The following is a 25,896-nucleotide window of genomic DNA, read 5'->3' on the forward strand; positions in this document are numbered from 1 at the left end:
AGTATGGCTGATGACTGGATAAAGAAACTGCTGCCGCCATGTGACCTGTTTCCATCATCCGATCAAAATTGCTGGAATCCCAGTTTACCAACAAAGGAAAACGAAGGTGATTTGGAATATTGGTGATTTGACGTTTTCAAAATCATATCCAGTTGCTTGAGTAACTGTTTTTTGGCATATCATTGTTACCTGGATGTCTAACCTTCATCGACGTGATTTGGAATACTTTGGTACCCTGGATTCTTATGTCATTTATAGAAATTTTAGGCCGGACGCGATAAGCCGACCTCGCCCACTAGGTTTACGCTGACCAGTGCACGGTGATTTCCTTGTTTGGATCACGCGGGGACGCCTCGTTTGGATTGCATGGGCCACGCTCAAAACTTTTCCAAAATTGACCAATCAGAGCCCGTAGAAATACATGTGCTTGCAACTTGCCCCTCTGTCCTCAAGATTTTCTGTTATCGAGGGCGGCTGTTCAGATTTACCTCCCTTTTGTCTTTCCCGGGCTGTTGCCGAATTTCGGACTCTACCTTCATTCACATTCGTTGGTCACGTTCGGGACACTTCCTCATTGCAGTAAGTCGTTGTTTCTCATTGCAGTAAGTCGTTGTTTTGACCTCTTTTTTGTTGTTTGTCCGAGGAGAGAATTCCTTGTTCGTCTAACAAACATGGCGGAAGGGGGTGTCCCGTTACCTCCGCCACCCGGCGGATGTTGGTGATCGGCCATTCCTTCATATATCGTCTTGACTCTTTTGTTGAAGGGCGAGCCAGTACGGCCGGAGGACGCATTGTCAAACAGACACTTCTGGCTTGAAAATTCTATTGTTAAGTGGTTGTCGCGGTCGGGGGGGAAAGTGGCTAATTTCGGCCCCCTGTTGAACGCCATCCCCGTCGCCGATCTTGTGTACCTCGAACTAGGTCACAACGATCTTTGCGACACATATTGGGAGCCAGACCTGGGTTGCCATGCGTATTGTTAGTCTGGCGACCTTGATCAGGAATAGGGCTTCTGCCCAGCATATTATAATTTGGCGAACCACTGGCTCGGGTATACGACCCACCGGGTATTCCTTATAACCAGACTTTTACCCCGTGGTAATCTCTCAGCTCTGAGGAAGGAGGTGAATGACACCTCGCACATGTCCACTTGGACCCATGTGCGTTTAGTACGCAAACACTGCCCAGAGTTTTTTGCCGATGACGGACTACATTTGTCCGCATACGGCAATCTGTTGTATTATAAGAGTATCAGGGGCGCTCTGGCAGCAGCAAACCACACATACCTCGCTTGTTCGTAGAGCGAGCAAAAATATTGCCCCCTCCCTCATTTCTCCCTCGGCCTGAGATTGAAGCCAATCCCACACTCGACCAAAATTATCCCATGTTCATTTCTGTTTTTCTTTTCGCCTCAGTGGGCTCGTTTGGCGGGCTTCTTTTCGGCCTTATGTTTATCGCGATAGCTCTCTTTGGTGGTGGAAAAAATTCTTGATTGACAATAGAATACTAGTATTATGATGTATGAAAATTTGTAGATTTGACATGTTATCTTTACATAACAAATCCTATCAGAAATTGTGTATATCGATTCCCATGGGAACCACCAGGCGAGTTGCCTAGTGTGGGGAACCATGGTTTCCTACGACTGTTTTTATTGGGGGCTGATCCCATTCTGACATTAAAAATATTCTTATTCCCGCCAAAGAGCAAATCGTGTTGGTTGATCATTTGTTCTGGCTGTTAAAATCTGTTGTATCGGCTAGAGAGATAGGCATAAATTCATTTTCGTGAAACGAAAATAGAAATTTAGGCCGGACGCGATAAGCCGACCTCGCCCACTAGGTTTACGCTGACCAGTGCACGGTGATTTCCTTGTTTGGATCACGCGGGGACGCCTCGTTTGGATTGCATGGGCCACGCTCAAACTTTTCCAAAATTGACCAATCAGAGCCCGCAGAAATACATGTGCTTGCAACTTGCCCCTCTGTCCTCAAGATTTCCTGTTATCGAGGGCGGCTGTTCAGATTTACCTCCCCCCCCACCCTGTCCCATACACTCCGGTAATTTTTGTGTTTTCTTGCTATTGTTGTCGGGACACTGTCGGTTGTCTGTCCGTATTATTGTCGGGGCACCGATTGTTGTCTCTCTGTATTATTTTTAATCTTATTTTTGTCGGGACACTGTCGGTTGCCTGTCCGTATTAATGTCGGGGCACCGATTGTTGTTTCTCTGTATTATTGTTAATCTTATTTTTGTCGGGACACTGTCGGTTGCCTGTCCGTATTAATGTCGGGGCACCGATTGTTGTTTCTCTGTATTATTGTTAATCTTAATTTTGTCGGGACACTGTCGGTTGCCTGTCCGTAATAATGTCGGGGCACCGATTGTTGTTTCTCCGTATTATTGATAATCTTATTTTTGTCGGAACACTGTCGGTTGCCTGTCCGTATTAATGTCGGGGCACCGATCGTTGTTTCCATATTATTGATAATCTTCTTGTTGTCGGGACACTGTCGGTTGCCTGTCCGTATTAATGTCGGGGCACCGATCGTTGTTTCCATATTATTGATAATCTTATTGTTGTCGGGACACTGTCGGTTGCCTGTCCGTATTAATGTCGGGGCACCGATTGTTGTTTCTCTGTATTATTGTTAATCTTAATTTTGTCGGGTCACTGTCGGTTGCCTGTCCGTATCATTGTCGGGGCACCGATTGTTGTTTCCCCGTATTTTTCATAATCTAATTTTTGTCAGGACACTGTCGTTTGCCTGTCCGTATTAATGTCGGGGCACCGATGGTTGTTTGTCCGTATTATTGATAATCTTATTACTGTCGGGACACTGTCGGCTGCCTGTCCGTATCATTGTCGGGGCACCGATTGTTGTTTCCCCGTACTATTGATAATCTTATTTTTGTCAGGACACTGTCGGTTGCCTGTCCGTATTAATGTCGGGGCACCGATTGTTGTTTTTTCCATATTATTGATATTCTTATTATTGTCGGGACACTGTGGGTTGCCTGTCCGTATTATTGTCGGGGCAATGACGGCTGTCTGTCCGTATTATTATTGGTATTCTTATCATTGTCGGGGCACTGTCGGTTGCCTGTCCGTATTACTGTCGGGGCAATGACGGCTGTCTGTAGGTGAGCTACCGCAGGACGTCCCGGAAAAAGAAAAAAAAAAAAATTAATTGTCGAAGTACTGTCGGTTGCCAGTCAGTAGGGCAGAGCAATTCGTATTCGAGGGTCACGACCATATTGTACCACCGCTGGGTTCCTGAAGGTGAGTTACCTAAGGACATACCAGTGAGTTCCACCTTTTCTTGACATATCAACGCTATTGACAAGTTATTATTATTTCTTTCCTTTTCAAAATGACCCGATATACTTATATATACTTATACCCACATGTATCCATTGATGCACCAATCACGATTATCCTATATTTATTCATTTATTTATCTCTGAAGATCTATTTCTAACTTACCCAACGATTTAATTCTGTTCCTTTTGTCTCTATTTTGAGCCCGTGCAATGCCACCTACCAGAACAGGCGGACGGAGGGCGGCGAGACAGTCTACATCAGTCACCGTGGAGGAGCAGTCCACGACCGGGGATGGACATACGCAGAAGCCACCCAAACTCACCATGAAACGTTGCAGAAGCAGCTGCACGACCTTCAGGAGGTCACCACGAGACTCATGGACAGACTTGAGACCAGTGCCCACCCACTAGCAGTCCCTACAAGCGTTCAGGGGGGCGTGGTTGGAACTGCTACAGTAGGGGTGGACAACCGACGACCGTAACAGCTGCAGTAACCACTGCTCCTAACACCGTCACCACTGCATCAAGTGTGTCGCTGTTACAGAACAGTATCCTAGCGACAAGTGTCGCTACCTCGTCCAGCACCGTCCCTATCTACTCAACGACAGCGACGCTCGGCCTGTCACCGCCTGGTCTGCGCATGCCATCACCCAGCAGCATCTCCCAGTCTCTCGGACTGGGCACCACTCTGGCCTCCAACATAACAGGGCTAGGTAACGCTACTAGTACAGTCAGTAGCTCTGGGCAGATACATGTAAGGCCAGTGTCAGCCATTGGTGATCCGTCTTCAATCGCTTATCGCATGGACAATTCTTTGATGCAGGCGGGTGTCCATCTCCCCCTAGACACGGGAGTTTCAGTTATGATAAAAAACAAGATCTGGGAGGACAAGTTCGTTGATTTCAAAAATTTACTCCCGAACTCCCGTCCTCGTTCTCAGTACACAGTCAACTTGGACTCCTTGGAAGGATCACCAACCCTGACACTGGCGAGCCCCTCAGAGAGCAATAAGCAATACCTTACTTTGTCTCAGTGGTCACTGGCTTTTTCTGTATACCACTACATATATATCCAAAAGCATCTCGCGCGTAGCCCCCAACTGATAATGTACTCACACCTGATCAGATCCCTTGCAGAGCGAGGTGCTCAGTGGGGAAAGTATGACGTGCTCTTCAGGCAGCTTCGGCACAATACCCCAAATCTCCCCTGGGACGTGCCACATATGCAACTCTACGTAGATGCATTCAACCAGTTTGGCTCGTCTCCTACAACATCCAAGCCCCGACAACAACACTCACAGGGCAATGACAACTCTCTGCCTCGAGGCTATTGTTTTCGTTACCACATCTCCGGATCATACTGTCCTAACGCGACAAATTGCCCCTACAAACACACATGCCCAACCTGCTCCGGCCTGCACACAAAGTACACGTGTCCCAAGAGCACCCAGCCCAAAACTGCCAACCCCCGTGGACGTTAACCGCTTAGCTGTCTATTTAGAGGGCTACAGTAACCCTGAAAGAGATTACATAATTCGTGGTTTTACACTCGGCTTTGCCTTGGATTATTTTGGCCCCAGGCATCGCCCGGCACCTAACTTCATTCCCTCCAATTCTTGGCAGTCCCCAGTTATCCGAGAAAAACTTAAATCCGAGCTCGAGGCAGGGCGAATACTTGGTCCTTTTAAGACAGCCCCTTTCCCAAACATATTCCTGTCTCCATTATTCGCAGTGCCAAAAAAGACGCCTGGCAAATATCGGTTGATACACGACTTGTCCCACCCAGCCGGCAGCTCCGTTAATGACGGCATCCCTCGGGAATTCGCTTCTACTTCGTATGCTAATATTGATGCCGCAATCAGACATATCAAGACCCTAGGTCCAGGGTGTTACTTGGCTAAGACAGATATACAATCCGCCTTTCGAATCATCCCAGTTCACCCAAACGATCAACACCTTCTGGGGTTCCAGCTTAATGATGGGTTCTACTACGATAGATGCTTGCCAATGGGCTGCTCCACTTCCTGTGCTATTTTTGAAGCAGTCAGCACCGCGTTAGAGTGGGTGGCAGTACAAAAACTCAACATACGATACCCCACTCACATTTTAGACGATTTTATGTTCGCAAACGACACATACGCGTCTTGTGAACGGGATCTTGCAGCATTTTGCGACATGTGTCAAGACGTAGGGGTCCCTCTGGCTGGGGAGAAAACTCTCCACCCTGATACAATCATGTCTTTCCTTGGGATTGAACTTGATACCATAGCAATGGAGGCGAGATTGCCCTTAGACAAGCTATATAGGTGTAGGAATGCAGTTCAAGAGTTCATCCAGCGCTCATCGGCTTCCTTAAAAGAGATTCAATCGCTAGTTGGACTGTTGAATCACGTATGTCAAGTAGTTTCCCCGGGTCGCGCTTTTCTCCGCCGTTTGATTGATCTAACCAAAAGAAAGTCCCGTAAGACAACACAAATAAATATAGACACAGGGGCTCGACTGGATCTACAAATGTGGAGTGAATTCTTGGAGCAATTTAATGGAAAGTCCTTTTTCATAGATGATCATTTTATCAATAATACAACCCTCCACCTATACACAGACGCAGCGGGTTCTCTGGGATATGGCGCTGTGTTTCAGACTGCGTGGTTCTTTGGAGATTGGCCCCACTCTCTCCGGAACATAAATATAACCATACTAGAATTCTACCCCATTGTCGTAGCTATCTTTGTTTGGGGTAAGGAGTGGTCAAATCGAAGCATTATGTTGCACACGGACAACGAAGCCCTCGTCCATATTATCAACAGACAGACCTCCAAAAACCCATCAATCATGCCACTGGTGCGCAAATTTGTACTTATAAGCCTTCGTCTTAATATCCTGTTTAAAGCAGTACACATCCCTGGGTCAAGGAATGACATGGCTGATTCTTTATCCCGGTTGCAGGTGGACCTCTTTCGGGAGAGATATCCCCACATGGACCGGTGCCCGACGCACATCCCACCCTATCTCCAGCCCAGCAACTTGATCAGTCCAGTGAACACCTTACTTCTGCACTCCCTAGCGCCAGGCACGGTCAATGCGTACCGCCTTGCGTGGAAACATTTCCGTCAGTTCAATGTAGCAATTCATGGCAAGGACACTACACAATTGCCCATTCCTGAAGCGCTGATAGGCCGATTTATTGCATACCTACATCAACAGGGTTTCGCCCCTTCTTCTATTACATCTAAGATTTCTGCCATCAGCTTCATCCATAAGTTACAAAACCTCACGGATCCCACCTCAACTTTCTTTGTCCGTCAGTTATTACTATTCAATTCTAGAGGAACCACGCACCAGACGGCAGGCTGCCTATCACCCTTCCCATCCTCCACAGATTGATACACTCTCTAACACACATAGTTCCCAAGGAATACGATAACTGTCTGTTCAAGACAATGTTCCTATTTATGTACTACGCTTTCGCTCGCGTCGGCGAGGTTGCCATCACGCGCGAAGCCCAACACACGTTGACAATATCTGACGTTCACGCTGAGTTAGATGCACACGGTAACCCTACTTCATTCGTAGGTCACATTTAAGACGTACAAGCATAGCAAGGCGTCCAACCCGTCTACCATTTCTATTCTGGCGCAGCCGGACAGCCGATACTGCCCAGTAGGGAACATCAGGCAATATCTACAGTTGAGGGGGGGAGGACCGGGGTATCTGTTCCTGACACAAAACGCTTCTCCAGTTACCAGTGACTACTTTGCAAAAGTGCTTCATGCTTGCGTCATTCAGACAAACCTAGATCCACACAGATATACACCGCACTCGTTCCGCATTGGGGCAGCAACCCAAGCTGCTTTGCAAGGTGTTCCTGATACAACCATCCGGAGGTTAGGGCGATGGTCCTCAGACGCATTCAGGAAATATCTTCGTATGTAATACTGTAACAAAATGTCTCAGTGGCGAGTGGTAATATCCTAGTAACAACAGTACTGACTCGGTGGTGAGTTACCACGTGTCGGGATACCTGCACAGTTTATTATATCCTGCAGTCATTGTGCTTTTAAGTTTTAATCATTACTTTCGTCTATATCAGGCGGTTTGTTCCTATTAACAACTGTTTTGTTATCTTTTACCGATACACCAAATTTGTTCGGTTGTATCAATTTTACTCACCAAGTTCTTGCAGTATTCATATACCAAGTAACATTTGTACCTAGTTTTTTAATTTTAGTTTTGACTAATCCCATTTAATTATGCTTATGGTCCAGTTCCATGTTCAAGGTATCAACTTTTTTTTTTGGGATATTAGTCAGTTAGCTCCTTATATATACCAGCCGAGTTATGTTCATGACATGTCTACCAAGTTCTTCACGTAGTTAGATACGTCACGTTTTACTACGGTGTTTGTATACCAAATATATATATATATTATATATACATATATGTATCCATTTATTTATATGTATACACATATTTCTTTTCGTGTCTAAAAGTTAGCAATTATCAACCTTTGTTACCAAGTTAAGTGGTGGAAAAAATTCTTGATTGACAATAGAATACTAGTATTATGATGTATGAAAATTTGTAGATTTGACATGTTATCTTTACATAACAAATCCTATCAGAAATTGTGTATATCGATTCCCATGGGAACCACCAGGCGAGTTGCCTAGTGTGGGGAACCATGGTTTCCTACGACTGTTTTTATTGGGGGCTGATCCCATTCTGACATTAAAAATATTCTTATTCCCGCCAAAGAGCAAATCGTGTTGGTTGATCATTTGTTCTGGCTGTTAAAATCTGTTGTATCGGCTAGAGAGATAGGCATAAATTCATTTTCGTGAAACGAAAATACATATTTTAATAAGACTCAATATAGAATAAAATCTAATAAATCCTAATTACTTAAACTACAAGGGATTGGTGATGGTACTAGCCTGCAATTATCATTATCCAAACTTTTCGTTTTGAAATCACTTTCAAAGTATGCCTGCAGTTGTCACCCAAGTTTGTGTTTGCTTTTTAAAACTTGTTAGAAGGAATTAAAATCATGGAAACGGTGAGTCCTTAACTCCAGAGGGAGGTTTGCTTAAGCAGCTTGAGACCTTTCAGAAGCTAAAATAGAGGCAATATAGACTTATAGAGTACTGAAGGGACCACATAACCTTAAAAACACATAGTTCCTAGAAGAGGAAAATTGGCAGTTATCTGTAATAACTTCGTGTGAAATTGATGCATTCAGTTGCCTGTTGGCACAAACACTGAAAAGGCGGATGATAATATTCCCAGGTACTGCTAATTGCCTTCGTCTTGGAAACAAGAAAACTCTGGCACGCAGCTCTCTTATGTTACTTTTGATTAATGATAGAACCAGCCTGCAATTACATTTGTATCATTATCAAAAATTTTCTTTTTGATATCACATACAAAGTATGCCTGCAATTGTGGCCTACGTTTCATGTTTGCTTAACCTTCTAGAATAAATGAAATAATCATGGCAAGTCTTTGGTGAGTCCTTGACTCGTGAGAGAGGTTTATTTGCTGAAGCAGCTTGAGACCTTCCAGAAGCTAAGCTAGAGGCAATGGAACTTTTCACATTTCCGGACTACAATAACGCTCGGTGTGCTTCCCCTTAAAAGGATCCTTCCTTCATCCCGAGGTATGATAGTTTTGTTGTCACACCGGAGCGCCCAACCGAGAAACTGATTTATCTCTCAATCACCTGGAGCTTCGTCGTCGTGTCTTCTAAGGATTCGTGCAATCTATTTTTGTTACAAGACGCCTTTCATTTATTTATTTGGTTTTGCATACGTGTTTTTCTAGATCCTCTGACTGAAGTTTATTGCAGAGCATTTAACAACATAAACCAACCAATAACAGCATCTGGAAAATGGACCAGACTATTCAGAGCGACAATTCAAAGCGGCCTTGAGCAGCTCCCTTGGCAGTAATAAAACATATTGCATATTTCTTGCTGAATCATTGACCATCAATGTCGTATTGATAGTATTTCGCCTCTGTACAGAAGACTCGTTGACTAAATCAATAAAGGGCTTTAATAGTTCAGACATCATCGGTTGGCAAAGGTATGTGTATGAATGACTGTTATGTTACACATACCTATCTCTAGTAATAGCGCATGCAGCTGAGTCCATACTAATATCAACAGTACTTATATCAACAGTACTATTCGATTGTAACACTATATCAAAAGACAGACTTGTGCTAGCCCTTGTTGCTTGAGGAATTAGGATTCATTAGGTCTTATTCTGTACTTTTTTGTACTTTGTTAATTTACTTTGCCATTCACTGTACCATGTGCAATTGTCGTGCAAAAAAAGTTCTTCTGTACTTATCATCTCAGCACTTGATGCCATCAACAAAAAGCGCCCATTAAAAGTTTCCCGACGAAAATTATTCGCTCGAAAACACTAAACGTCTGTAGCAATCAACCGATTTGACTTCATGAAATTATATCTGATTAACGATATGTGCTTCCATTTGCAGTATGCTGACACATACGTCAAGGAGTCATTTAAAAGTCGAGAGCGCATCTTAAAAATGATGACACATGTGTCTAGGGACCGTATGCTCCAATCCGTTGGGAATGATAGACATTTAATTCATAGATTAATCTCGCAATTTCCGTATGCTGTAGGCCCTTGTGGAGTTCCTAACCCAGAGTTCGGAGTCAAGCTGTCGGGTAGTACGAGATTAATAAGTGCGTTATTAGACTCCTTTTAGGGGCGCCAGTGACTTCAAAACTTCTCAATTCGTTTTAGCTAACACAGTGGTGTATGAACTACGTGTGAGGCGTGTTTAATGATGATTCAAGGGCAGTGGCCGACCATGACCCCTTTCCACTAAGACAGAGATCTTTGATTGTTTGATGATAAAAAAATCACAACCTTTGGGTTCTAAAGTATAGACCTCTTGTGGGAAATATTATAACTTTTCTACCAATCTTGATGTACACGCATGGAATTTTATTGGAGTTTAAGTTCTCCTTTAGCTCTAGATCTCTACTTATGACTAAGTGAAAGTTTTTGAATTATTATTCGAAGCACAACAAGACAAAGTTTAACCAATTTATTTTGCCAGCCCCACTAAGTGAATGTTCCAGTATGCATTTGGAAAAAATACCCAAATTGATAACTTTTCGAACTCTTTACTCCTTGATGATTTTGTTGAAACGTACCTACCCCAGTGTGTGAAGATGATGAATAATAATTGCATTTATATGACGGCACCTTTTAAAGCTTGTGTAGAATGACTGATATCACACTATTCTCCGAAGATACAGGTCAGAAGTTAGCCGCCAGCTTGGTTAGTCATGTTGCAAATCGGTTCTGGCTTTCCTGTCATGGTGGCCAACCCAGACAATTTAGGGTCATAACATGCACTATAGCTGCATCGATTGCTGGAAGAGTTCCAGAACCATTTTACAGACTCGCCATTTCATCGAGGCAGAATATGATATTTCCCCTGCCTCCAACAGCTCTGATGAGGCGATCATAAGCAATTTGGAAAACATTCACACGTTTAAACACCCTAGCAGAAATACATGGATCAATTGTGGGTCGGGTGGCGTAGAGTATGAGTATGACCGGGTTCGATTCTGAGTTGTACCTGGGACATGTCTGGACAAGCGCCCCGATGTTGTGCCCCTGGGAAAGTCACTATACACGACTTTCCTCACTCCACCCAGGTGTGAATGGGTACCTAACTTCGGTTGGGGAAAGGCGTATTGAGGTCACCTGGTGGTGCCGAATGGCAGCCGCACAGACCCTTGCGACAGTTCCACAAAAGTGTGTGTAGAGCAAATATGCTATATGTATCATTGGTATTATTTGATTGTAAAATATGCGTCAATTCAGTGCTATAAAAGGCTGCGATTGCACAGTAATGTTTGACCAATAAACCATTTATTACAGCAACTTGGTTCAGGATTTACGAAACATCATGGGACAGAAGCTGGAAATGTTAAGTGAAGACACCCGCACCTTTTTCTGTAGATAAAGAAAATGTCTTTAAAAAGGCATCCAAATGCAGTTTTTAATCCGATTTTTCAAAGCCAATATTCTAACCATTTATCTTCATAGTGAGTTGAAACCACACTGTCCCGATGTATATTGATCCTCGTGGACCCAAAATTCCCAAAATCCTGATGGAAAACGGTTACTGTAAGGACCCTTGGCTGGTTTTAGAGTAAAGGACATATTTTGGGGCTTGTGTCTGCAGTTTTAAGTACCCAAAGTATGAAACACTGACTGCAATGTGCTACTGTGAATCAGCATATGTCAATATCAAAAAGATTGCCTTATTTAGCATATTTACAGTTTAACTGCCATGAAATCGCGTTGGATGCCTTTAAACAAGGTCCCCTACTGATAGTAGCGAATGTTCCTAAGAACGTAAAGCTACATGTTAAGGTAAGCTCCTGCTATTTTAAATGTTGTTTTCTGCGTAGTAATGCGACAGAAAGTGTAGACAAGCATATATCTGACTTCAGTTAACACTGATATGTTTTCTCATATTCTACGTACGTAACTACATCTTTTCACCACAAGTTATCTGTCTAAGATGATGAATGGTGGATGTCTTTCCTGTGGTGGTAAGGGAATACATCTTTTGTAAAGCAGTTTTTAGGAACGTGACATGAGTGGAGAGATATCACTGTTGAATAGAACGATAGTTTACTTACCTGTGAAATATTAAAAAGTTCGCTCATCACAAGTTAGGCCATGTTGATTTGATTATATGGATGACATCCGCGCGCGCATGAATTTTCGGCCGTTTCCAAAAAAAAAAAAGTTTTCAACCATACTGTAAATCGTACAAAACAGTTGCAACATGAGCATAAATATACCATAAGTTACAAAAAAAAAATTAATAAAAACTATACCAATGTCGTAGAATGCCAAAATCAAACGAAAAAAGACGAAATTGTAAAGAAATGAACATGAAGACTAGATTATTCGCCAAACCATATTCTGTGCCATTTGCTCAACCCTCATGACCACGTAGATTTCATAATGAAAAGAACTTTTTTTTTGCAAAACTTTTTTTATTCGCACGCGCGCATCAATTTTGGGGCTCCCGGAGGATGTCATCCATATAATCAAATCAACATGGCCTTATCTGTCTACAATGATGAATTGTGGATGTCTTTCCTGTGGTGGTAAGGGAATACAACTTTTGTAAAGCAGTTTTCAGGAACGTGACATGAGTGGAGAGATATCACTGTTGAATAGACACCAGTGCAATGTTATCATCTGTCTTTGGAACTGACTTAAGAATCTATGTACCGAGTTAATGTCGATAGATTCTGATGAGATTCTGGGAGCGATTTATAATTTTCAATATAAAGATGCAAGACTTATGACTTAATAGAACACGATCCATGAGGTGAACAAACTTATAATCTGAAATACCAAAAAGTTCGCTCAACGGTCACTGCCTCAGTGGAAAATGAGGGTTAACAAATTCTACTTTAATCCTCTACTTCTAAAGGCAGTCGCGTTGTTTGAGCGCTCTTCACATTGACCTAGAGGCTTTCAAAGTAACATCTATCACCATTTAACATGGTCGATTGTTGCATGTTGTAAGTATTCTGAGACTACCAAGAGCCAACGGTCGTGATTCACCTTAATTTACCTACATCCTTTCATCACAAGTTATCTGTCTACAATGATGAATGGTGGATGTCTTTCCTGTGATAATAAGGGAATACATCTTTTGTAACGCAGTTTTCAGGAACAAGACATGAGTGTAGAGATAGCACTGTTGAATAGACACCAGTGCAATGTCATCATCTTCTGTCCTTGGAACTGACTTGAGAATCTATGTACCGATCTGACGTCGATAGATTCTGATGGTCGCCTTTTGGGAGATTCTGGAGTGATTTATAATTTTCAATATAAAGGTATGAGAATCCTCTTTCCACTGGATGCAGATTTGTATGACCTATGACTTTATACAACACGGTCCATGAGGTAAACAAACTTATAATCTGAAATACCAAAAGTTCGCTCAACGGTCACAGCCTCCACAGAAATTGGGGGTTAACGAATTCTACTTTGATCCTCTACTTCAAAAGGCAGCCGCGTTCTTCACAATGACCTAGAGGCTTTCAAAGTAACATCTATCTCCATTTAGCACGATCGATTGCCGCATGTTGTAAGCATTCTGAGACTACCAGGAGACAACGGTCGTGATGAATTGTAAACAACATAAACCAACCAATAACAGCATTTAGAAAATGAGCCCAACTATTCAGCGAGAAGCGGCCTTGAGCAGCTACTTCGGAAGCAAAACAAAGATAACGAATCGTTTCTATTCCTCCCACAGGGCGGTCGGAGTCACGTAGACCCTTTATCAGTGGAAAGTATAATGAAGAGATGCTTGTCTCGTTATTTTGCACTACAAAGAAATTTCTGGTTAAAAAAAGACTCACGAGAATAAGATTGATTTGCCAGGCAATGGCGCAGCTGACTTTGCTAGTTATGAAGATGCCCAAGAGGAATCGCCTTCTATCACTACACCAGTAGATCTACGTGGATTTATTGGATTTATGTCATATTTGCGTAGGAGTGAAGTAAGGCCAAGGAAACTTTACATGCCATTGTACGTCCGGCAATGTTTGCCAATGACAATGGCATTGCATTTCCTTTATGTCTTTTAATACTTGCCAAATATTGCGTCAAATGCCAAAGGCTACGGTTACCTTTACTATACCATGATATATTCTACACTTATCACCGTTGTTAAATGTCACATTTCGCGCAATGAAGGGCGGTTCAAAGAACTTCTTTCTTGCCGTTTCTTGCTTTTAGTTAAAATAGGTCAAGAGGCCTGTTAAGGTCCACACCTTACAGTCATGCAGTGACAGAGATAAAAATTCCCCTGCAGAGGGCAAAATGTCGGAAAGATCCACAGTCGCCAGTCTACAGTCGTGCATTGATAGAGATAACATTTCCCCCGTAGGCTTTAGGATTCCATGGATGGCCTGTCGTGATTTTCCATCATGGAAACGGCAGGGCTCGAAATAACTGGGTGCATGTGCACCTTAGTGCACCCAAATTTGGAACTGTGCACTCAATTCTTTTCACCCACCGTGCAATGCACCCAAATATTGTCGTAGATTAACATATGTAAAGATGTTAAATGTATAGTAGTATACAGTATATTCTTAACATATAAATGTCACAAAAATGATAAAATCATTGTTCTTTAGACATGAAACATAATTAGTTTTTGTTGTCATTCTACTTATTTTATTTTACATGGTGCACCCAAAAAATAGTTTTTTTAGGTTTGGTGCACTAGTGCATCTATTCTAAAAATTGAATTTCGAGCCCTGTCACGAGAAAACACAGCGTAGCACGCGCGACAGGATGAAAGGAGCCATGAATAGATAATCAAGAAGCGAGCCGAGACCTAGCTGTAGGTGGTAAAAACATCTCATCTAAATCCCAACGCAGCTTACCCGCACCGTCGGATCAGCACCAACTCATATACATCACTCCAGGCCTTATAACTACCCTCTTGATACAAACATTTTCTAACCTATTGTGCTGGAAATGGATTGCAGAAAGATGATGGTGCCTCCCTCCACCCCCCCCCCCGTCTTATTTTCCCCTAGTGAAGTCATAGTAACCGTTTTCGGAATGAATTCTACCATCGCAGCTTTCATTGAAGGTAACGCAACCCTATAGCAGAAACAGTAGCTTAAATGTGGATATACATTAGTCATGCAGTTCTTATATTCTACACTAGTTTACAATGGTGCTTTTACAACCTTATCTATAAGAGTAGCTGATAGCAAGAGTAGATGAGCTGTAAAATCTGAATGGAAAGCCCAGGACGGAAAAGCTAATGTGTTGACTTTATTTCTACCATGTATATTGATGCACTACCAGACAGATTACCTCTGAGGACCCTGGCTTACACGTATTTGCACAGGATTAACGAAGGGTAATGCTGGTTTATTCAAATTTCAGACGCAGGCTTGCTGTAGGCTCTACGGACTTTGATATTCAAGGTGGTTCCAGATGAATCCAATTAATGGATTTACGTTTGTATTTTTTAAAATGATGATGGCTGGAATTTCATGTCCGAAGATTCTAGGAAGGTTGTCCTCTGCAGGCCCTCATGTGGATGTACAGCGCAATACATGACATGCAAGTCCTATATGGCAAGATGGGCATATGAAACTGTGCTAGTGGTGACTGGGTAGCTGCAGCTTTCCTGTGTCTTTCCTGTGCCTTCCCTCTCTTAGGCGTCGGGGGCGCAACGGTTAGAGCGTTGGGCTCAGAACGAATAGGTCCCGGGTTCGATACTCACCGTAGCCCGACGTTGTGCCCTTGGGAAAGGCACTTTACACGACTTCCCCACCTGTACGGTGGAGTTTCGCCCACCGAGCCTCCCAGGCTAATCTGTCTAAACGTGTGCCAAAAACACACTACGGATTTGGTGCGCCGATGTGTCAACATCTGCACGCACATTTGCCACCGAGAGTCATTAATTTTTAGAGCTTTCTCTTTCTACACTTGTCACTGTTTTTTTTTTTGTCATTAATAAAATTTCACATTGAGAGTAATACTTCACAGTGTGCTCGCGACAACAGTATTACTTTACGCAAGATTTACATTATATTCATGTACGGCCTTAAGTTGATAATTATTCACCATGAATGATTTATCGTTTTGAAAATATCGCATCAAGCTCAGTAGACTAAATTGATATTAAGAAAAATCGTTTTTATTTGCCATCAGCAGTTGCAATCTGTCAAAGCGCAGACTTTGTCAACATCTTCCCCAGAATGTCAGCTCGTATCGGTCATCTTTCCGTGTGTAATTAGGTGCTTAGGTGCTTTATTTCTTCCATTAGCAAACAGACAAGTATATAGCTAGTCTTCCTGGAGTTAGACATACGGCACACAAACTACATCAAAATTCTAACATTATTTACCCACCACTTAACACGTAACTTTACATTTTAAAAGTTAACATCACATTTGCTCATCAACTACTAGTATCTACATATGTGCCCTATCAACTCCTGCCTAAACCTACTCTTATTTGCTGTTTGTACTTCATGTGGCAAGCTATTCCATACTGCAAATGATCTGTATATGAAAGTCTTCTTCAGAGCGTTGGTTTTAGGTACGTGTTTCTGCTGGCTTTGTGGCTAATTGGCTTCGTGACCCCACGATAAGTTACATAAATGTTCACTTGCCTAATTGCTTAGCGCTCTTCGAAGGATCAAAAAAGATACCATGCGCTCGAGTACGGTCAGCTCTAAGCAGCTGTTTTATTGATAGTTAATAATGAATAAGGCCGTAAGGTGGCAGTTGGCATTAGCCAAATATCTACTTTACCCTCATTCCTATTATGGTTAAGCTTGTGCAGAGAACCATGCCATATGTACATCTACATCTATGCGATACTGGAAAGTGTCCCTCGAGGGGTATAACGTCCAGGAGAGTAATTTAGCATAGCTCTGTTCAGACGAGTCTCATACAACCATTATGTACTTTTTGAAGTTTCTTTTAAATTAGAAAACCCATAGGTGAATGGAAGTGTTGATATACATGTATGACAAAGCCAGCATCCCAAAGTCGACAACATTCCACAGGCTTGTAGTTTATCACTCTGTTAGTCTGTTCTGATAGCATTTTTACCGTTTGACAACATGTTGATGACTTTTTGATCTTTGACATGTTGATCTTTTTGCTTCTTTCGTTTCGAGGCAGTCGTTTTCAACTAGCTGAAGATTCTGCTGCCTTTTTGTGGCAGCAGAATACGAGATGGGTTTCGCCTGGCCTTCATCCAGGAAAGTCGTGTAAAGTGCCGTCCTGGGCACAAGATCGGTGCCATGGCAGGGTTTGAACCCAAGACCTCTTGGTTCCGAGCCGAACGCTCTGCCGTTACGCCACATGACCCCACATTTACGCTGTGTCTTTATGTTGTATTGATGTACAATTCCTCCATATTTTAAAACATGGCATGCCAAAGTCGTACACAAAACGACTATGTAGAAAGAAAATCTCCGACGATATGTCACATAATTGCAGAGATAACGACTAAAAATAATGCAGAACACCGTGCTATAAGCGCAGTCACAAAGCGTATCATTATAGTTGTTTCGATGATAACCATAACGTTTTATGAAGATATTAATTATTAATACCCGTCTCTCCGACTTGAATATCTTCCATCCTTATGTCAGTTATGTTTCGAGGTATCATGATCATGGTGTTTAAATGTTATCATCACGCACGCATACCGGTATTAATATAGATGTGTGTGATTTTGCTATATCCATGAGGTTACCCGAGAGAATTTAATGTTTAGCTACACGCGACTGGCAGATTATATGCACTTACCCGCTGGTTATAGATGGAACAAAGTAATACGCTACGGATTTTTAGATGGCTGGGGATTTTAACTGTTAAAAGCAGTACGATCCTAGAACATTAGTGTAAAATTCGCTAAAATCATGAGATGGTTTTTATAGCGAATATAATCATAGTGGAGACCACACACAGAGCTGCAAAACAATCTGTCAAGTCGAGTCCATTTTAAAAATGTGCTTCACGTGGATGTGGTATTTGTCAATGATTGATTGCAAAGGCAAAATTAAACCAAGATTTGTTTTACATCCCATTTACAAAACAAAATGAAATAAAATGAATTTAACGGAACTGAAAATAAAATAAAATAAAATAAAATAAATTAAGATAAGATAAGATAAACTGAAATAGTACAAAAATAGGCTTGCCTTCCAAATTATTTTGCACATTTTTTTTCACGACGAACAGCTGGACCTCTCACGCTTCTTTAAATCTAGTAATATTATGGTTCTTTTATCTATAGATGTTTTCACCATGTTCCCATGTATGATTGCACGCGACATTCATTTTGATAAGGCTATGGATGCATTCAGTCTATAGAAAGGCACTACATACTTTTGAGTAGAGTGAGTAACAATGAAAATGACACGCGTACCAAGTTATTCTATTCATTGGTGCTGCTTATTTATTATAATTAATGCGATTAGAGTTGCATTACACAGCCTATATCAGCACTTAGTGCATCATGTTCTTATTGCGGCAGCCATACCGTCACTGTATCACTGTTCAAATCACTACAATGCATACACAAGCAGCCTCTTCAACAGAATTATCAACAGATTAATACTGCAATTTGAATAGAATAGAGGATAAATGTCACTTTGTTATAGAATGTAGATTGTATAGTAAAAAGTGAAATGAACTGTATAGGTTTGTACAAAACCCATTTCCTTACTTCATGCTTACGGGGTCGTGTGGCGCAATGGCAGAGCATTCGGCTCAGAACCAAAAGGTACCGGGTTCGAACCCTGCTAAGTCACCAACCTTGTGCCCTCGGGAAAGGCACTTTACGTGACTTTTCTCACTTCACTCAGGTGAAAATGAGTATGCCAGAATGACAATTGCCATGACCGTGGGCATTAAAAAGAAAACCAAAAAGCAAATCATACACTTGAGCACTGTTCATATTCCTAATGCAACTAGACAAAACTTCCATCGACAAACATATCTGTTTCTTTATCTCTACTATAACTGAAAAGCTAGAGGTTGAATTTATCTAATGATAGCTACTTTTATTTGTATATATCTGTTCATAGTTTTCAGCTGTAGTTAGCCCAGTGTGGCAAACATGGTCGCCATTCATTCATTCATTCATTAACACAGAAAATCCGTTCACCATTACATACGCACCTTGTCGACATCAGATGCTTTAAAGGAGCGCCAATATCCATATATAGGCAATCAGATCGCCCCATGCACCTATTCATCTATATAAGCGTATTTTTTCCAGGTATTTAACTTTATCATCGACCCTTTTGTAGTAAACTGCATTCCCTGTGGCCATAGATTGTAATTATGGAAGCCAGTATTAAGGTACCCATTTTAATGGATTATTTTAATGGTGACTGATGTACCCTTAATGGTCATGTCGTTAACTACTAGCCTTAAAGTCCCGCATGGTTCTGCCATTTACTTAACGGTAACGTTCTTAAGCCATGAGAATTTCCGCGGGGATACATGACGCACAGACTATACATTGACGTGATGGCATTTTCCGATCTCAAATCTTATAAGTAGTAGAAGGCAACTCGTCGGTCTTACAATACCATGAAAATACGTCTTCTACACCATGTACTTAATCTTAGTTTTACGTCTAAGTTCTGAGTCTCTGTTTTTATTCCCCCGGTGTAAGCCCTTCTTAACTTCCTGTAAAAAAATTAAACCTTATACTAAGCATTTTCAAATCTTCAGGTTAGAAGCCATTTTTTTATTATTATTTGCAATCGTTGTGCTAACATTATATTCATCCGTTCTTTTAGCCAGCATTAAGCTTTTTGCTCTCTTTTTTATCCTTTTGTAAAGTTTGTAATACATCCACATTGCAGGCAAGTGTATAAGATGGCCTGCCTGAATCGTGCGGATTTTTCACCCGTTTCGTGGCCAGAAGTATTCCATAATGTCAAGAGACCTGTCAACAACGATATCGTCTGTACCTCCGGTCTTTTACCAAACAGTTAGTTAAGTATCAATCTACGTGTTTACTGACGCAAGCGACCCGCTGAAAGCAATACGTCGTGCCTGTATATCGACCGTACTTTTCCAGTTGGAGTTAACGTGGCTTGCCGGGGAAGCATTTGGTGGGATTTGGGTCTACTAGGTTCATTGCAAATACCTAGATCTGACTCGGAGGTCACCTTAGAAGGATTTGTAATTCAACCCCTACCGTCTCCAGAAAGAAAGTGCGCACTTCAAAAACTGGTCATGCAAAGATTTTGTTGGCAGAAAAAAGACACCCGTGTCGTTTCCTAGTTCCGGTAGGCATAAGATTCTCGTGAAAATCCTCTAAGCTAAAAGGTTTCTTATTAGATCAGAAAAACTACTTTAAGTCTCGTGATCACACCTGTGGCTACATATATTATTAGGTTTACTCTAATGCAGCGCCGTAGCTGCTGTGTAGACTATAGCAATGCAGGCGATATGCTAGATCCAATTTGGCCCCCTGTCTTGAACTGTTGTCGCCACGCCCTGCACTGGATGGAGACCATTAAGCGACCTTTAAGCACCAAAATTGGATTTGTACGATCCATGGCTTCATACAGCCTGTGTTACACAAGCTCTTGGCCGGAGGTTAATGACACCCACCCCAAGATGAGGGCGGCAACTTCGGGGCGGCCGGCCGCCAGGAGCGCGATTAGTCAGGCTAGGCTTCATACATTGAACATAATCCATGATGTAACGATATGATTTGAAAGTCATCGCCTGAGTGCCAATACTTTCTTCTTTCATTTTGAGACAGCCGCCTTCAACTAGCTGAAGATTCTGCTGCCTTTTTGTGGCTAATATGAGATGGAGTTCGCCAGGTCTCCACGTGCCTTTCCCAAGGGCACAAGATGGGTGACATGGCAGGGTTCAAAACCCGGTACCTCTTGAATTGGTTCTGAGCCGAACGCTCTGCCGTTACGCCACACGACCCCAAATACTTACATCACATCTTTACACTACTACTACTACTCAAAACGAACGACAGAACATAGCTAGCTGAACAGCAACATTGAAACTTTTCATATTAGATAAACCATAAACCAAAAGTCATGAGATGGATATGGCAACACCTGCTATGTCATGTAACTGATATCGTTAGGGCTATAGACTAAAAACCGATTAGAAAATCTTCATTTCACTCTGTATTACTATATCTACACATACCAAACTACTGTACCCCCTCCCCTCAATCCTAGTTGGCTCTCACAGTTAGTTACTCACTATCTGACAGGCCCTATGTTTCACAGAGCGTTGCCATTTGTAACGGCGAAAAACACTTTTCCATAACCCCTAAGCCAACACAGTCTGAAAATGTAAAGGTCGAGGCTGTATTTTTCTGCTTCAAACGACAGACTAATGACGCCATACTGATACATGTTTAAGGTCTTCCTCTGCAATTGCCAATAGACAAACACCCTCAGTATACGCGCCACGTCCCTGCGTTAAAAACATGGTCACGATTCGTGAATAAGGTATTGCCTCGATTGCGTCTGTCAAATCTCAAGGGTGTCTGCAAAAACCACCGAGGAGCCAAAAGTTTCATTTCGGAACGTTAACCGTCCGCCCGTTGTCGTCGCCATGTTTATTGAATTCAGTTCCAGTGCAATCATTGCAGCCACCTTTTGAGACCATTCAGATTATGAAGAACCCGTCGGGAGGAGAGACGTACGTCTTCTTTAAAAAAATTCCAAAGGCGCGCAATTCGTGGCGATGATTTAAGGCATCCAATGCGATTTCAGGGCAGCAAAACTGGAAACATTCTGAATAAGGCAATTTTATGACATTGACATATACTGCTTCACATTAGCACATTTCAATCAGTATTTCATACATTGACTATTAAAACTACAGAAACAAGCCCCAAAATGAGTCCTTTATTTTCTGGGTGGTACCCTAAATTCAGCCCAGGGCCCCTCAGTAACCATGTTCCGTAAGAATATTGGGTATTTTTGCTCCATGAGGGTCACTACACAGTGGGATAGTGTGGTTACAACTCAGTATGTAGCTATAGATATAAGTGACTAGAATATTGACTTTGAAAAATCTGGTTTCCAAGCCCTAAAAACTGCATTGGATGCATTTAAAAACTTCTGGCTGAAGATATGAAACGCGCTGGAAGATCCTCAAAGTATTCCAGGACACGCCGCATGGAATGCGGAAAAGGAAATAGCCTAGTAGGGATTGATAAAAAAAATGGTGCTGTCAGTGAAAAATGTGTACCAGCTTAACGTGCAGGCTTATTAGCTTCCCCGTGCCGCGAGGGCTATCATGTACCAGTAGATTCGTCCACTCATACTCGCCAGGGAAGCGCACAATTATACCACCATGCGAGTTTTGAAGTCATCTTTTCTACTCCTCACCTTTAATACCACGAGCCCCTGACAACAGCGATAAGACAAGACTGATGTAGAACAAAACCAAGTCTGTCGGGGAAAGTAATATTCATCAGTTTCTTTTGAGAAAAAGAGTTGAAATACAGCTTTCTTAAACACCTAAATTACAGCGTAGCCCTCGGTAACTCAGCAGGGGTAGTTTACACCGGGTGGATTATGTGATAACTTTGATGGAGTGGTGAACTATGACTTTTAGGTTCTGATGCTGGCAAAATTATACCATCGTTTCATAGTTTTTCAAAGTAACGGTTGACAGATTTGTCATTAGCTTTCAGTATCTCTATGGAATGTCTTTTGGGTCCCGACAGAGACGCATTGCCAGAGGAGCAACAGTGGAAATGTATTTCTGTGAAATATCTTATTTTGTCGCCGAGTGGTTGAATGCTTCTCCAAGTGTGTGAAGTTTTTCTTTCTCACCAACCTCTGCTTGGAGAGTAAGGAAGATGGTGACGGTGCCAGACAATACATCTTGTCTGAAACAATCAATCAATCTAAGAGAAAGTAAAAGGTAATACCTTAGCCATTTTAAGGCCGTGGGGGCAGTGGGTTGTTAATCCACTGTGTCTAGGGCACGGTATTTGGAAAGCGGCGCTCATCCCTCTTCTTCCACCCCCTTTTACCTCCCTAACCTAAATCAGGTATCAATTTTACACCTGGGTGATGTGAGGAAAGTCGTATAAAGTGCCTTTCCCTAGGGCACAAGATCGGTGTCATCGGGCAGGATTCGAACCCGGGACCTCTTGGATCTGAGCCGAACAGTCTACCTTTATGCCACATGACCTCCCCCTCAAAAAAAAATCAATCAATCTAAGAGAAGGCAAATGCGAGAACTTATTACCTTTTTCTTGGTCTCGCTCGTGTTGCTGGTCCCATCGGCGGTTGGAGTTGCCCGGGGCCCGCCTGCCCCACATCTTCAGCCCGATGCCGATGTAAGCCCCGCACAGCAGGATAAGCGGGATGACGTAGGTCACGCCGAGCAGGGACAGCGTGTACACCAATTGCCACTTGGGTGTCGGCCACATGATCTCGTCGCATCTGTCGTAGACAATCCCGTCCCAGAAGAAATCATAGGTTCTGGACACGACGAGCTGTACGGACGCCAGGGCCGTGGACACGATCCAAATCACCACCACCACCATCTTAGCCCGGGAGCGTGTCACCCGTATCTTCAGCGGATGGACGACTGCGTAGTATCTGTCTATCCCGATAGCCAGCAGGATGTAGATGCTGACCGATACGGACAGGACCTGTGTGAATCTGACCAGCGGGCACATCATGTCCCCGAAGACCCAGTCTTGCAGCATGACCTCCGTGAAGGTGAACGGCATGCAGAAGAGCGCCATGGTCAAGTCCGCGATGGCCAGGTTCACCAGGAATATGTTCAGCTCTGTCCATTTCTGTGAACCGAAGGTCAGCACGATAACTACACAAGCGTTCCCTACCAGGGACAGGAAGGTAGCGAGTCCGAATACGATAATGAGGGTGACTTGAGCGTTCGAGGATATATGCAGAGTTTCGTACTTGAAGAAATGGCGAAAGACGTCGTCGGAGTTGTTATATAAGTACGTTTTGAAGTCTTGAGAAGTGTTGTAGTGGTAATTTGCGTCTACCGTTGGCAAATCGCTTTCCTCAATTGACTCGAGGAGATTTTCGAGTTTTTTCGATGTCGAAGCCGTCCATGCTGAAAGTCAGAGGCAGCTACCACCGCCACATCATCCCTGCGGCTCTGCAATGTAAAATGACAGAAACACGGGTTTCAACTTGACTGAAAGCAGTAGTCGTTGGTTTGATCCCAATGGTGTTTTCTGTTGTCAAGATAACGCGAAAGAACAACAGTGCGTTTTAAATGTTTGCTTTGCCACGTTTCCATGTCACCAGCCATGTCGACAGACAAGTGTGAAAGCAAAACACCCGAGTCCCAATGTCAAAACCGTATTTCCACACCTACGTGACACTCAATACAACTTTTCATGCAGCCTTCTGACACTGGAGCCAAAAGCTACGCACAGTGTCGATTGCCATGCCATAACTTTGCGGCTACAAATGTTTACATTCAAAACCCTGTCCTCATGCACTGCCACAGTACATGCAATTTCCAGCATTTTTTATCTAAAAGAATCTACTGGTCGTTACTTGTTGAAATAGGTTGGCGCCATAAGTTCATCTGAGTTCAAGTTCCATCCTGTGCTTTGTTTCTTTTATTTATTTAATTCTACTTCACTGCCAACACTACATGTTATTCTTCCTTGGTTCAGCAAATAAAGGATATAGACCAACAGACCATCGCGTTATAGGACACATGACAGCTGTAATGGGTATTGAAAAAGAATGCTTGCTAACAGCGCCTAAGACTAATGATTAACCCTCCTCGTAAATAAGCAGACTGACCTTAAGAAATGCCGAGGATTCTTGAAACCACCTCTCGTCACTTTGACTCACGCCGGAGCACAGTTAATTGAAAGGTCTTCCGTCTTCCCCGACTGCGCCATATGTCTTCTGTTTGCACACGAGGGTCTGTACACTGTGCAGGGGTAAAACAGGACGTCTTCTCGTTAAATCTTTCCTCCCTTTTCCTATCCTGGTACTCAAAACAGCAAATTCAGATTTGGTTAGCGTCGCTCAACAGTTATGCTTGCAGAGACACAGATGATTAGTAGCGTTAGCTGCAGGGTCGGCTTTCACGGCAACTCTAACACCAGACTGTTGGCGCGAGAATTTCTTTCCAGTTCAATATATCTGCAAGCGATTGAAAAGCTAACACGTTGCTCGTTCCTTCCTAACACTGCTACACACGTAGGTTGAGAGAATGATAGATGCTCATGCGTCAATACATGTAATGGTCTGGCCGGAATAGGACTTAGGAGACTCATATGTCTCATAGACGCAGCTTTTTGGTTAACACCCCATCTCACCCACACATATGTTTTACACTCTGCAGTTACGACGGCATCAGTCAAGAACATAAAATGAAAATAAATTACCTTCACTGCCTAAAACCCGTGCGTTCCTTCTAGACAAGAATGACAGGATAATACAGCAGCGTCCAACTTGGTGAGGAGCCAATGCGAAGTCTGTATTATATACACACACTCATATACCATGGGGACCGCCTTCCAAGATCTCGCGTGGTTTTAGAACGAGATATCAAGCTGAGAACGTGCGACAACTGGCCATGACGTCACTGATATGCAAATTGTTCTTCTTTCTAGCCAATGGGGGAAGTTTGCGTGTCCAAGACGGCATTCCGTATGCGGGGACTGCACCAAGTATGGAACACCCAGTCTCTTGGCACACGGAAGCGTCAATCACTGTCGTCCTTGCAAAGTCTGGTAGACGTCAAATAAAAGAGGGTTGCAGGTAAGGAATGTGATAAGCGAGTGCGAAACGTGTACGGCGTGTTTGACTCGGAGACAGAGCACTGCTTCGCGTCTCTTTCCGAATCACCGAGAACAGATAAACAGGTCACAGAAAACATGACACGGCCTTACCTCCAAGCAGATATAAGGAATCGGCTCAGTCTCTGTTTTATTTGTGTCTTAACACATGTTGAACTCATCAACGGGAC

The 25,896-nt window shown here is 42.8% G+C and overlaps 3 protein-coding genes and 1 long non-coding RNA gene across 4 annotated transcripts in view; 1 reads left to right on the plus strand and 3 right to left on the minus strand.

Annotated features, from left to right (window-relative positions):
* The window catches only part of LOC109478308 (tachykinin-like peptides receptor 86C), a 36,730-nt gene extending 13,474 nt beyond the window's left edge, over positions 1 to 23,256 (minus strand). The window contains exon 1 of the mRNA XM_019779787.1: positions 23,170 to 23,256. The gene's annotated coding sequence lies outside the window, so the exon portion shown is untranslated. The remainder of the gene's footprint in view (positions 1 to 23,169) is intronic.
* Positions 3,128 to 9,835, plus strand: LOC109478219. The gene is made up of 4 exons (XM_019779675.1): positions 3,128 to 3,144; positions 3,739 to 4,037; positions 6,270 to 6,359; positions 9,828 to 9,835. Exons 1-4 carry the CDS (start codon positions 3,128 to 3,130, stop codon positions 9,833 to 9,835), a joined length of 414 nt encoding a protein of 137 aa, XP_019635234.1.
* Positions 22,288 to 23,674, minus strand: LOC109478220 (neuropeptide Y receptor-like). Its single transcript, XM_019779678.1, has 2 exons — positions 23,170 to 23,674; positions 22,288 to 22,361 (listed from the first exon to the last, which is right to left on the minus strand). The coding sequence occupies exons 1-2, from the start codon at positions 23,672 to 23,674 to the stop codon at positions 22,288 to 22,290; spliced, it is 579 nt and encodes a 192-aa protein (XP_019635237.1).
* A 249-nt stretch (positions 23,675 to 23,923) lies between these two features.
* LOC109478310 lies at positions 23,924 to 25,412 on the minus strand. The gene is made up of 3 exons (XR_002140722.1): positions 25,313 to 25,412; positions 24,720 to 24,852; positions 23,924 to 24,057 (listed from the first exon to the last, which is right to left on the minus strand). It is a non-coding gene; the product is annotated as an uncharacterized LOC109478310 (long non-coding RNA).
* Positions 25,413 to 25,896: the final 484 nt, after the last annotated feature.

Source organism: Branchiostoma belcheri, unplaced genomic scaffold (assembly GCF_001625305.1).
Source record: "Branchiostoma belcheri isolate BF01 breed outbred unplaced genomic scaffold, Haploidv18h27 scaffold43, whole genome shotgun sequence".
NCBI classification, from domain to species: Eukaryota; Metazoa; Chordata; class Leptocardii; order Amphioxiformes; family Branchiostomatidae; genus Branchiostoma; species Branchiostoma belcheri.

Coding starts and splice junctions, on each gene's coding strand:
- LOC109478219 (XM_019779675.1), top strand. Junction 4,038..6,269: donor CTCCAACATAACAGGGCTAG/GTAACGCTACTA, acceptor TCCCGGTTGCAG/GTGGACCTCTTTCGGGAGAG.
- LOC109478220 (XM_019779678.1), bottom strand. CDS start 23,674: ATGGCGCTCTTCTGCATGCCGTTCACCTTCACGGAGGTCATGCTGCAA. Junction 22,362..23,169: donor CGAGCGAGACCAAGAAAAAG/GTAATAAGTTCT, acceptor TTTCCCCGACAG/ACTTGGTTTTGTTCTACATC.